The sequence below is a fragment of the Python bivittatus genome, unplaced genomic scaffold (assembly GCF_059951505.1).
Source record: "Python bivittatus isolate LINGU-HERP-01145 unplaced genomic scaffold, Pbiv_v1 ctg000330_np1212, whole genome shotgun sequence".
Taxonomy (NCBI): Eukaryota; Metazoa; Chordata; class Lepidosauria; order Squamata; family Pythonidae; genus Python; species Python bivittatus.
Window position 1 is genome coordinate 59845466 of NW_028277058.1, and position 12983 is coordinate 59858448.

Below are 12983 nucleotides of genomic sequence, written 5' to 3' on the forward strand. Positions count from 1 at the left end.
TTGGCATCATTTGCTCCTTTCCCCAATCTATTCTCACTACCCTCTCACCCAGGGGTGACTACAGGGTAGGAGGTCAAAAATGTCAAGATGGCAGCCGCCCGACCATGGGATTGAAGCCCTGCCCCTTTTTCCATGTGCCATGTGTCGAAGTACTTCTTAAAAAAGGGAAATAAATACACCTATCTATTCTGTTCGTTTAATCTCTCTCTCTCTCTCTCTCTCTCTCTCTCTCTCTCACTCTCTCTCTCTCTATCTATCTATCTACCTATCCATCCATCCATCCATCCATCCATCCATCCATCCATCCATCCATCCATCCTTAAATCAATCTATCTATCTATCTATCTATCTATCTATCTATCTATCTATCTATCTATCTATCTATCTATCTATCTATCTATCTATCTTTGTATATCTGTATACACTGTATTATTGTTAAATAATTTTTTTACTGGAAAAAATGAGATGGGGCTTTGACCAAACCGTCCCAGCTGCCACCTTGATTTTTCCCACAGAGCCCCTGCTCTCCCCTCCATTGCTGATGGAGCTTACTCACGGAAGTGTTCTGGCACTGGACGCTGGAACTGTTGAATCTCAATGCAGGCACTCGCTTCTCGATGCCCTGGATGGTGATAATGCATTCGTAGCCCCGTTGGCCAGACTGCGGTTGGGGCAAGTTCTTGGCCTTCAGTGTGATCGGCTTGATCACATCCACAGGGACCAAGATCTTGTTGGCTCTCAGCAGCTGGGGACAGTCCTGCAGAGAAAGCAGACTCTGGGAGTTACAAAAGAAATCATTGTGCATTCACCTTCTCATATGCACCTTCTCAAACCCAAGATTGGGACATGAGTGTGTTAGCAAGCCTACCTGATTTTTTTTTGGGGGGGTGCTTTTCAAAGATAAGCTGCTTCTCCTCCACCCCCCTGCCCCCATACACACACTCTGGGAACAAGAAAGTATTACCCACCATCAAAAACTGGCTTGAGATCTATTTCAGGACTCCGGAATTGGCTATGAAAATCATCAATGGGTTTTATATACAGATTTGATGCATGTGGGATCGGAAGGCAGACGCAGCGATGCAATCCCAGGAAAATGCCCGCTTGAATTCAGGAGCGCACAACTTCACGCCCACGTCCAAAGTCATCTCTAGTCATATTATATCATATTATTCCAAATGGCACCATATTGTATCATATTCATTATGACCTTCCTAGGCTGTTTGAAGGGATTACAAGCAAATGTGCAGATTTTACCCTCTTTATTGGCCATGTCCAATTAACCATCCTTTGGTCTGAAAGTTTTTGAACAAATTGGGGAAATCACCCCATAATCTTTATAATGAATCCCACTGTTGGGTTTTATATTTCCTAAAGCGTATGAATTGAAGCGGTGCAACAAATTGTTTCAGTTCCTGATGTTCTTTCTGGGTGGCTATTAAAGTTAGTTTAATACATAAATAAATATTAGATCACCGATCTACATATGCAAAAGTATGGGGCATGGTTCTGTATGAAATAGCAAGACAACAAAGAATTCTGGAAAAAAGTCACGAGGATACATTTTATTCAAATCTGGTCAACATTTATTAGCTATATTAGCAAGTCTTTTTAAAAAAAAAATGAATTGGAGCTTCCTACAGCACCCATTCTACTGGGACTAGGCATTGTAAGTTATTAAACTGTATTAAAAAAGTCCAAATATAAGATAGTAATTAGTACCCAATCAATATAATGAATGTTTAATGCTAAGGGTATATATGGTAATCAAACAATCTCTTCATACTAAAATCTCTAAAATCAACAGTCTCCAGGCTTACACAGATATCTTAGACAACTAACAGTTTAAAGACTAACACAGAGATCTTCAGCTAAGGCATCTGAACTGATACTATGCAATCGGCATACAAGCTAACAGCACCAAATGCGTTCCACATCCTGCAAGGAGAGAGAGAAACACAACTCAAGAGGCATTTTTAGTGGATAGGGAGTTCCATTCAGTTCAGTGAAGAGAAGGAGGAGAACCGGTTCAAAAAAAGGAAGGGACAGTCTTCTCCCCAAACTTTGCCTAGACCCAGCCCAGCTGTCTTTTTGGAGAGCTTTAAAAATACAGCTGTTGCAACAGCCCCTGAACCAGAGCAATCCATGAACCTGCATTAGAAGCTCAGTATTTTAATTCTTTTTGCATTTCCCTGATGGGGTGTCTTGTCTTTCCCTTCTGACAACATTGGTTTGTGTGATGTACAGGCAGCCCTTGTTGAACGACTACTCGTTCAGCAATGTTCAAAGTTAAGACAGCGCTGAGTGAGCGGGATGACCGGTCCTCATAGTTGCAGCTGTCGTAGCATCCCCACAGTCACATGATCGCAATTTGGGTCACTGACTTGTAATTCCGACGGTCGCAACATCCAGTGGTCACGTGATCACCATTTGTGACCTTCCCTGCCGGCTTCTGACAATCAAACGGGAAAGCTGGCAGGAAGTCACAAATGGTGACCACATGATCGTGGGATGCTACAACTACATGGGATTTGCCTAACAATGGCACTGGAACTGCCACAACTGCTGGTGTAACTCAGCATCATCACATGGCATCAAGCTTTACAACCGCATCGCTTAGTGACAGAGTTGCCAGTCCCAATTACCACTGTTAAGCGAGGATTACCTGTATTTTTAAAAGTTTTTGTATGTCATCTGAGTTCCTTTGTGATGAGGCAGAACAACAACAATAAGTAGTAGTAGTCCTGATTGGACTACTGTAACGTGCTGTACATGGGGCTGCCCCTGAAGAGTATTCAGAAGCTTCTGTAAGAATCTGCCAAACTCAGTTCCCAATAAAAGTAAATCTCAGTGAATCTTAGAATGAATTCAAAGAAAATTGCTTTATTGAGAAGCAGTCTACAGTTCTAACTTATTGCCAAAACTAAAAGCCTGCGCGCGCCCAAACCCCTTTTCTTTCCCCTTGCCCTCCTTTTCCCAGTCCATCCCTTTCAGGTTGATGATCTCAGCTCTTCTTGGGTCTCAGGCTGGTACGACCTTGGTTGTCCCTGGGAACCTGGTAACAGTCCACCTGCACCTAACTGTTCTTTCTCCCTCTCCCCCTTTTCCAAAATGGCAGAAACGAAGCAAGCAAGCTGATTAACTATTTAATTGATTGCAAGGCTTCTGACATGCCGCCCCTCCAGAAAAAATGAATTACAAAGGCGAAGTTACCTAAAAAATAAAAGAAAATTAAAATATACACATTAACCATGTTACTTGGGTTTCGCAGGGTACTTATCATGAAACCTTTTAGCCAAATGTGGGGCCCTAACATGTTTGCTCACTACCCATTCCACCTGACCTCTAGGAAAATGCTTCCACTGAACCAGATACTGCAGTTCCCCTCTATGTTTCCTAGAGTCCAAAATGTCTTTCACTTCAAAATGTTGCTCCCCTTCAGTCATCACAGGATCAGAAACAGAAGGGGTTTTATGCCATTTGGTGGACTCCTTATAGTCTTTCAACATGTTACAATCAAATACGGGATGCACCCTCTTCAGGTTCCTAGGCAATTGTAATCTGTAGGAAACAGGGTTAATCACTTTTTCAATGACAAATGGTCCCAAGAATTTAGGTACTAATATCTTTGATGGTTGAGTGGTTTTTAAATGTTTGGCGGACAAATAAACTTTATCTCCTTCTTTCCAAGGTTTCTCAGGGGATCGTTTATGATCAGCATAATTTTTGTAATCCTCTCTGGCTTCTTTTAATGCATTGTTAATTAATGGCCAGGTTTTTGTAAGTTTTTTCATCCAATCATCTGCCAACTCTACTTCCGTGAATTTTTGAGGTAGTTCGGGGATCGGCACAAAGTCCGGCCCGGTAGCAATTTTGAACGGAGTAAAGCTGGTGCTTTGATGTACTGTGTTGTTATATGCCACTTCCACAAATGGCAACAGATCCACCCAGTCGTCTTGTTGATAAGAAATAAAGCATATTAAATACTGTTCTAGCACAGAGTTCAGATGTTCAGTCGATCTGTCCGTCTGGGGTTGATGACTGGAACTCAGAGCCTGGCTTGATCCAATTAACTTAATAAATGCCTGCCAAAACTTAGAAGTAAACTGGACCCTGCGATCTGAAATCACACATTCGGGGATTCCGTGTAATCTGTACACGTGTTGAGTAAACATCTTGGCAAGCTTAGTGGCTGAAGACAAAGCGGTGCACGGAATAAAATGAGCTTGCTTTGAAAACAAATCCGTGACTACCCAAATAACGGTCTTCCTTTTACTTTCTGGTAATTCCACAATAAAGTCCATAGCGATCTGCTTCCAGAGTCTTTCTGGTGTAGCCACTGGCTGCAGCAGCCCCACTGGCTTTCCTCCCTTCCTTTTCGCCATCATGCACGCGGGACAAGTCAGTACATAATCGGCTATGTCCTTCCTCATTGATGGCCACCAAAATTGCCTTCTAATTAGGTGTAGAGTCTTTACAAATCCAAAATGTCCAACTGCCTTGCTGTCATGGCTACGTTGCAACACTTTCTTGCGGGAACCCTCAGGGACATATAGTCGGTCCCTGAGCCACCACACTCCTTTTTCTTCGGTTAAAGAGTCTTTGTTCTTCTGGAATCACTCATCCATTTCCAGATCGTTTTGTAAGTCAGTTAGTAAACCATTCTCTGGCGTTTCCTTCCGCTGTTTAACCCGAGATTGGGTGATAGCCACCAACGTCGACTGATTGTTCGGGATGATCACCGCCACTACGTCTTCACGCTGGCTATTATGCTGAGGCAACCTTGACAAAGTATTGGCTAAAAAAAATTTTCCCCCTGGAATGTATTTCAAATCAAACTTGAAGCGGCTAAAAAACTGAGCCCATCTGGCTTAGGGCTCCGGGATGGGACTGCAATCCATCCCCTTTTCCCCAGCTAATTCCATGCCTGCTGTCGCCATCCCTGGCCCTGAATCCTGATTAGCATTCCCCCTCAACTGCTGTGTCCATTTTAATCTCCACAGACCCCAATTTCCACCTTATTTCGGGGTCCCATTGTTTCAGCCACAACACTCCTAGAGTAAGTGGGTGGCCTGCAGTGGGAGCCACCAAGCACCTAAGAGTCTCTCTATGAGTCCTAATCCTCATTTCTACAGGTTCCATGATCAATTTCACCGGACCCCCTCCTGTGGGCAATCCTTCCAACTGGGTGAAAACAGGAAGGGTATTTTAAGTTCCGCACCTTCAGTCCCAAGTTATCCACAACTTGTGGATCAATTAAACACCGGGTATAACCAGAGTCAATTAATGCAGTCAATTCTGCTTTACAATTAGTCCTCAAAACCCTCAGTTTTACATCCACTGTCAAAGGACTCACCATGCCCTTGTCACTTTCTGATTCACATCCTCCTCGGAGGACTCGCTGTCCCACAAAAGCGGACCCTCCTCCGATCCCGCCACTGCTGTCCCCTTCTTTTCGGGCTTGTCACTCAGTTCACGACCTTTAGGCACCCTTTTCCCTACGGGCGGTTTTGCAGCAGTTGATGAAGAGCAGTTTTTTGGGCAACTAGCTGCAAAATGCCCCTTTTCTCTGCACTTGAAGCATGTGCGCTTCCTGGATCTCATCTCTCAGGTTCCCTCTCTGGGTTTTCCAGCTAGCTTCTTCACTCCGGGTCTTGCCTCTCCCGTCAGGCAGCTGCTCTTGCCTCGAACTGACAGCCAATCTGCTTCCACCGTTCCGGCCAAGATAATCCACTTGTCTAGGGTTTCAGGATTGCCACCCGCCAGAGCTTGTTCCAACAGCTCCAGTCTCAGCCCCTTCTGGAAATACTGCACCTTCAGCTCCTCATGCCAATTCCGCAGCCTCTCTACTAACCCCTTGAACTCCAGGGCGCACTCTGAGACTGTTTGGGGCCCTTGCTTGATTGCCGCCTTGGCTTTGATGGTCGCAAATGGGTCTTCAAACCGCTTGCAGAGGGCACTCATGAAGTCATCCAGACTTTGTAGACTGGCAGAGCCCACTTCATGCAGGCACATCATCTAGTCGGCTGCTTTGCCTTCCAGGGAGCCTGACACATAAATGACTTGCTCCACATCCCTCCATGTAGATCTGCACCTGGGTCACGAAACAGCCTAACCGCTCAGGGTCTCTATCAAAAACCATCTTGAAACCCCTCTGCTGGAGAGGGTTCTTCTCTCCCCACTCATGCCTGGGGGCGGGCCTTCATCTTCTTCTCCACTAGACTGTGGAGCCTCACTCCAACCCCCGCTTCTCCCTAATGACATTGGAGAGCTGGGTCGAGTTGGAGGTAATGCTCCATCCCCTCCAGCTTGCCGCTGTTGGGACCCGGGTCCTAGTGATCTCTCCATCAGGGTCTGCATTGCACAAACGCCGTCACCCACAGCGGACAGTTGCACCTCTATCTTCTCCACCTTGCCTTCCAATTTCCTGATTCTCAACTCTGGGTCCTTCTTCTCCCTGGGGGTTTGAGCCACTTGGATGTCTCCAACCCCCAAGGACCACTGGGGTTCGACTTTCTTCTGTGTCAGCTTAGCTGGTGGTTTTTCCTCCGTTTCCACGACCTCCTGGAAATGGGTTGCTTGGGTAGCCAGTTGCTGATCTCTCCTTCTTACCACCACAGTAGGTTCCAGCGCTTCTGAAGGTCCAGGCTGTGGCTCCCTGTCCAACACCCCGGCGGTTCCTCCAACGGCTCCGGACTCTACTTCTATGGCATTGTCAGCCATCCTGAGTAGCAGCAAAGTTCTGAACCTTCCTCGAAAAGTGCCTGCTCCAGGAAAGATTCGCTAAGGGGAGTCTTAGCAAAATTAAGAATCTGCCAAACTCAATTCCCAATAAAAGTAAATCTCAGTGAATCACAGAATGAATTCAAAGAAAATTGCTTTATTGAGAAGCAGTCTACAGTTCTAACTCATTGCCAAGACTAAAAGCCTGTGTGTGCCAAAACCCCTTTTCTTTCCCCTTGCCTTCGCCCCCCTTTTCCCAGTCCATCCCTTTCAGGTTGATGATCTCAGCTCTTCTTGGGTCTCAGGCTGGTACGACCTTGGTTGTCTCGGGGAACCTGGTAACAGTCCACCTGCACCTAACGATTCTTTCTCCCTCTCCCCCTTTTCCAAAATGGCAGAAATGAAGCAAACAAGCTGATTAACTATTTAATTGATTGCGAGGCTTCTGACACTTCAGTGGTGTGAAATGTGGCGGTCTTCAAACTGCTTGCGGAGGGCACTCATGAAGTCATCCAGACTTCATAGATTGGCAGAGCCCGCTTCACACAGGCGCATCACCCAGTCGGCTGCTTTGCCTTCCAGGGAGCCCGACACATATGGGTGCAGGTCATCGGGCACATTTGACACCTCTGCTCTGCAAGCTACATTGGCTATTGGTATGCTTCCAGGTACAATTCAAGGTGCTGGTGGTCACCTTTAAAGCCCTTCATGGCTTGGGACCAGGTTACTTATGGGACTGTCTGTCTTCAGTGGTGTCTACCCAGACTGTGAGATCTGGCAGGAAACGCAAGCTCTGGATCCAGTCTGTGAGAGAGTGCCATCTGGCAGGATCCAGGAAGAGGGCCTTTTCTGCTGTGGTGCCCACGCACTGGAACATCATTCCCCCCGAGATCAGTCATGCCCGAACCCTATACTATACTAATACTAATAATAACAACATGGGGCTTGGTGCCACACCAAAAGATCTGGAAAAAGAGCACCGGGATGCAATAGAAGAGACAGAATCTCAACTCATCAATTACAAACATTTGTATTACTTGGAACAGCACATATATTACAGCAGTATCTTTAACTATCCTAGATCAGTGTTTCTCAACCTTGGCAACTTTAAGACATGGGAACTTCAACTCCCAGACTTCCCCAGCCAGCATGTTGGCTCTTAAAATTAAACTTTAATTCTTAGAGTTGCCAAGGTTGAGAAACACACTATCTTAGACCCTTGGGAAGGATCTGACAGTCAAGGGTACCAAAACTGGTCAGAGCTATCTGGTAGACTGTGTGTAAACTGCAATTATAATAATTATTATTTGAAGTGGGCTGAGATAATGGAATGCTGGAATATTTTGGGTGATTTTTGCATTCTAGTCCAAGAAAGCACATATCTGTTGTGGATTCATTAGGAGCAAGGAATCTCTTGCAGTCAGCCTCAGAAGAGAACCCACATCCAGTGTGTAAGAAGCTGTGTGAAGACCAAGGAAGGGAACCAGAGGCTTTGCAGATCGGATTTTTCTCCCCTGCTCTCCCCACCAATGTCATCGTTCTTCTCATTCATTAACGAGAGGCAATTGCCGCAGCTTCAATCGGGGCTTCGTTAGCATATAAAAAGGTTTGAGGCTGCGTTAGGAAGTTCATTATAGATAATTGAAGAGGCCAGGGATGGAAAATGAGGCAAAAGGCACTTTGCAATGTGTATCTTGATCTGATTGACCCCCATGTACTTCCTAATTGAAACTTTAAAAGACAATTTCTTTGGGGGAGCAGAAGAGATGAGGATGGGGTTGTGGGGCCTGGCCTTGTGCATCCTGAGCTCTAGGACCCTGAAATGTACATTTTGGAAAATGGAAGGTTACAACTTGTAAAATAAAACTCTGAGATCTGACACAGTTGGTAGAAGGTCTTAAATTAAAGAAAGACAATGTTTTTTAGCCAAGACCATGTCTGGAATTGGGAGAGGTGCTGGTTGGCACACTAACAAAATGGCTGCCACTGTGGGCAGGGCCAGTGCCCTAAACCTTCATATACCAGAAGGCTAATAGTCCACAGGATGTCTTCTGGCATTCCAGAGTGATTTTTGCTGAAACTGAAGGCATGGCTACAAATAAATATGAGAAATTTCCTGACTACATGAGTGGTCAGCCAGTGGAACAGCCTGCCACATGAAACAGGAAGTTCTCCTTCACTGGAGTCCTCCAGTAATAGGTCAGAGGGCCATCTGCCAGAGATGCTATAGTAGATCCTGCATTAAGCAGATGGCTGGAGTAGATGGTTCTTTTCAACTCATTAACAGAGACTACTCATGTTGGAAGAGACCTCAGAGGTCATTTAGCCCATAGGATCTACTTTGATTCTAATTCCATGTTTATGTAACATCTATCTTGGCCTTAGATCAGTCTTTAAAAGTAAATTAATTAGTGAATTAATCAATTAATTAATCAATCAGAAGACTAACAGAGCGCATCCCTGAACACTGATTAGCAGCTGAAGACATGATGAAACTCCTTAATCTCACAACACATGGACAGACTCAACCACAGTTTCAACTGGGAAATTGTGAGCATCCTAGACCAAGTTAAATTTAAAAAATGCTAGGGAATTCCTGGAGGCTTGGCACTCAGACAAATCAGCCATCAGCAGACACACAGAAATAAACCATATGTACATACCATTCAAAAGAGACAATAAAAGAGCTAAGAAGAAAACAAAAAGACCAGAACACATCCTCTCCAGCAGCTTATACCCAGATAAGCAGGGATTAGCACCAGACAAACAATCAAGCAGAAAGCAATACTCTAATCAAGGAACCACCAAGGAGAAAACCACACTCCCCAAAACACTGTCAGGGCAAGCTACTCTATATAAACAGGAAGCAAACTCCACACTCACCAGCACTGATGATGTTACCTAGTCGAGTAATGAAATGTCTGCAAGCAAACAACCAAGCTCAGAGAGCACCAAGGACTCCACAGTGAATTAATTAGTTTGATGGTACTTAATTGCCTTGTCCATTCTCCCTCCTTCTTCTAATATACCTGAACTCTTAATCATGCTTTGTAACCATCTGACAGAATGGTTGACAAACCACTGTACAGGGAGTGAGATTTGATCCAAGAGACCAGAATTTTGCATTATGGCTTCCAGAATCTCAGGCTTCCAATCTCTACATAATGTTAGGCCTCCTAAAAATTGCTGTTGGGTATGTTCAGTTAGTTATAGAGTAGCATCACTGGGTCAACTCTGGTCCTCAGAAATACAGCCTTGGATCTTCACATTCCTAATTTCCATGGCAAATGAGAAACAGAACTGAATAAGTGTGTCTTGGAGGAAAGGAACAGGCAAGGATCTTTTGATGTTACAATTCTCTACTCCAGTGTTTCTCAACCTCAGCAGCTTTAAGCTGCATGGACTTCAACTCTCAGAATTCCCCAGCCAGCATGCTTTAAGATGTGTGGGCTTCAACTCCCACAATTCATTCTGGCTGGGGAATTCTGGGAGTTGAAGTCCACACATCTTCAAGGTGCCAAGGCTGAAAAACACTGCTGTACTTCATGGCCCCTTCCTCTGCAGCCCCCAACCCATTTCCTTTCCCTTCCTCCTCCTTATCCTGCAAGGCTGCACATATATTTGATAAAGAACTCTAAAAGTTTTAGCTGTGTAACCCCCACACTTTTTAAAACAAGAATTATGGAATTGGCAAGCCCAAAACCTACCGGATAACTCAACGGTGAGCAAGAAGTGTTCCATTTCTTCAGCCAGGCAGCTGATTTACAACCCCTATTGTCTTTACATGATTACCCTACTAATTCCCACAGTCATAAAATTATATTTCTCTTTTACACCATGAAGCAGAATTGTGGTGCCACAGGGGAGACAGACAACCGAGATCTTATTAGTTTATAAACCATAATCAAGTCCATGGCCAATAAGAGGGATATCAAATCTTACACTTTTCTCCCCATCCTTCTCCAGCACTGCTCTTCCACCTTCCTTTGATTTCAGCTCATTGCCACCTGCAAAACTGTACCTTTCCCATGAGTAATCCAACTACTTCAAGGAAAGACCCCCACCAGTCAAAGGATCCTCAAGCACTCCACATATTTTAGCCGTACTTCCTAAAGGTTTATGGCCCCATTAGCTTGATAGACGATGTACACGCTTATTGACACAGACAAGGAATAACAGGGAAAGAAAATATCCATAACCTTAAAAGGTAAGTGATGATGAGAAAGCTGCCGGGGGCTGTGGGGTGAGGGGAATTCACTGGGATTTATGGAAAGTGTAAATGTCTAGAGCTAACAACAGAATAATTGAGTACTGGCCTACTAGAAGCATTGAGATGGTCTATAGTAGTTAGGGCTGTCTGCCTGAGACTTTGTAAAACTACTTTTTATTTCCTGTGGTTATTTTGAGTGCAGGTAAAACAGCTCTTTCTGAAATTACCCCTCCTCTTCCTCCTCCTCCTCTCTCAGACACACATATACACACACTAACAAATACACAATGTTGGAATGCACCTCAAGTTCATCTGGGCCAGTGTTTTTCAAATTTGGAAACTTTAAGATGTGTGGACTTCAGCTCCCAGAATTCCAGCCAGCCAGTTGGCTAGGGAATTCTGGGAGTTGAAGTCCACACATCTTGAAGTTGCCAAGTTTGAAAAACATGCTGGCTGGGGAATTCTGGGAATTGAGGTCCACGCATCTTAAAGTTGCCAAGTTTGAAAAACACACTGGCTGGGGAATTCTGGGAATTGAAGCCCACACATCTTAAAGTTGCCAAGTTTGAAAAACAGTGATCTAGATTGACCTCCTTCTGAAAGCAGGAAATCTATTAATGCTCATCCCTTGATAGTTGGCCATCTAACATCCCTTTCAAACTTTTAACAAAAGTCTCTGTTCCACTTTCAAACATCTTGTACCACCAGAGGGTTCTTCCTAACTTTTAGCCAACCCTTTTTCATTTCTTTATAATTTAAACCACTCATTTGTTTTGGGCTCTATGAAGTGACAGAGAATAATGACTAGGGAGCTGCACAACCCAATGGTTTGTTTTGAGAAATACTGTGTAGAAAGTTGCAGAGTGAAAGGAGACAATTCATGAAATCTGCAACTGATTTCCTACCTCTTACACTTTTCTTAAAAAGCAGCAGCCCGTCCGAATGCCCTATCCCTAAGTATCTCTAGATAGCGCCTGAAGAGTGCCACGTCAACTCATCCTGAACTCTGATTTGTTCAAGAGATACAAATCTCTAAGACCGAGAAGATCTGTGATGTGGATAGGAGTCTCTGCAAGGGGAGGGGAGAGCTCAAATCAGTCAAGATGGGGACTGCAACCATGTGAGCAGACCCTCTCCCCACTTTGTCACATACACCTCAGATACCCCTGGCAGTTGCTTGACATTAAGGCAGAGACAAATGAATATTTTGCCCCCTGCTTTCACCTGCTTTACGTTGCACACCTCTTCTCAAAGTGGCTGTTTACACACCCAAAGCATGTGTGTAACCATGGGCAAACAGAGGCTTCCTGGACCAGGGTTTCTCCAGAACCACAGCCCTAATTCTGAACAGGTGCCTCCTATCCTTCCTATCTATCCAGCTCTCAGATACATGGGAAGTATGTGCTGGGATTCAGAAGAGCTTTATCCTCAGGTCATTTTTCACGCTCACCCCAGAGCAGTGTTGGAAGAGCTCAACGACAATGCCCGTGTCACGCAGCTGCAGTGTTTTGTTATATGACCAATTCGACAGGGACAGTTGATCTGGGCCATAAAACTTGTTTGCAGTTGATCTCCCCTCTCTCCCCTAAATGCCCCAAGGCATTCTGATTTATTCTAAGTTACCTATTGGATAACAAAGACAATTGTGTGTCCTTAAATGTTGCCAAGTTGTATTATATTGTGTGTAAATGCTGCTCTGACAAGACGTGTACCTGGTAAGGGTTATGCAATGTTTTATGATGGTGGTCAGTTCTGTCTGTGTCTATGACAATACTAAATTCCCTCCCTCTCTATCTCTCTTGTCTGTCTGTCTGTCCATCTATCCTATATATCCATCCTATCTATCTGGTCTATCTAGAGAAACCTGTTATGTGTAGATAGGTCAAAGTGAGAATGAATGACCAGAGTGATCTTGAGATCTGCTACTGGTCGGTCTATCTATCTTTCTACATCTCTCTCTCTCCATCCATCCATCCATCCATCCATCCATCCATCCATCCATCCCTATTCTCTCCTTTATTCCCTCCCTCCCTATTCCTGTCTGTCTGTC

At 44.6% G+C, this 12983-nt stretch overlaps 1 protein-coding gene across 1 annotated transcript in view; it reads right to left on the minus strand.

Annotated features, from left to right (window-relative positions):
* The window catches only part of PLXNA4 (plexin A4), a 529822-nt gene that overhangs the window by 121130 nt on the left and 395709 nt on the right, over positions 1–12983 (minus strand). The window contains exon 10 of the mRNA XM_088141425.1: positions 557–757. Coding sequence (XP_087997551.1) covers positions 557–757 — 201 coding nt within the window. The remainder of the gene's footprint in view (positions 1–556; positions 758–12983) is intronic.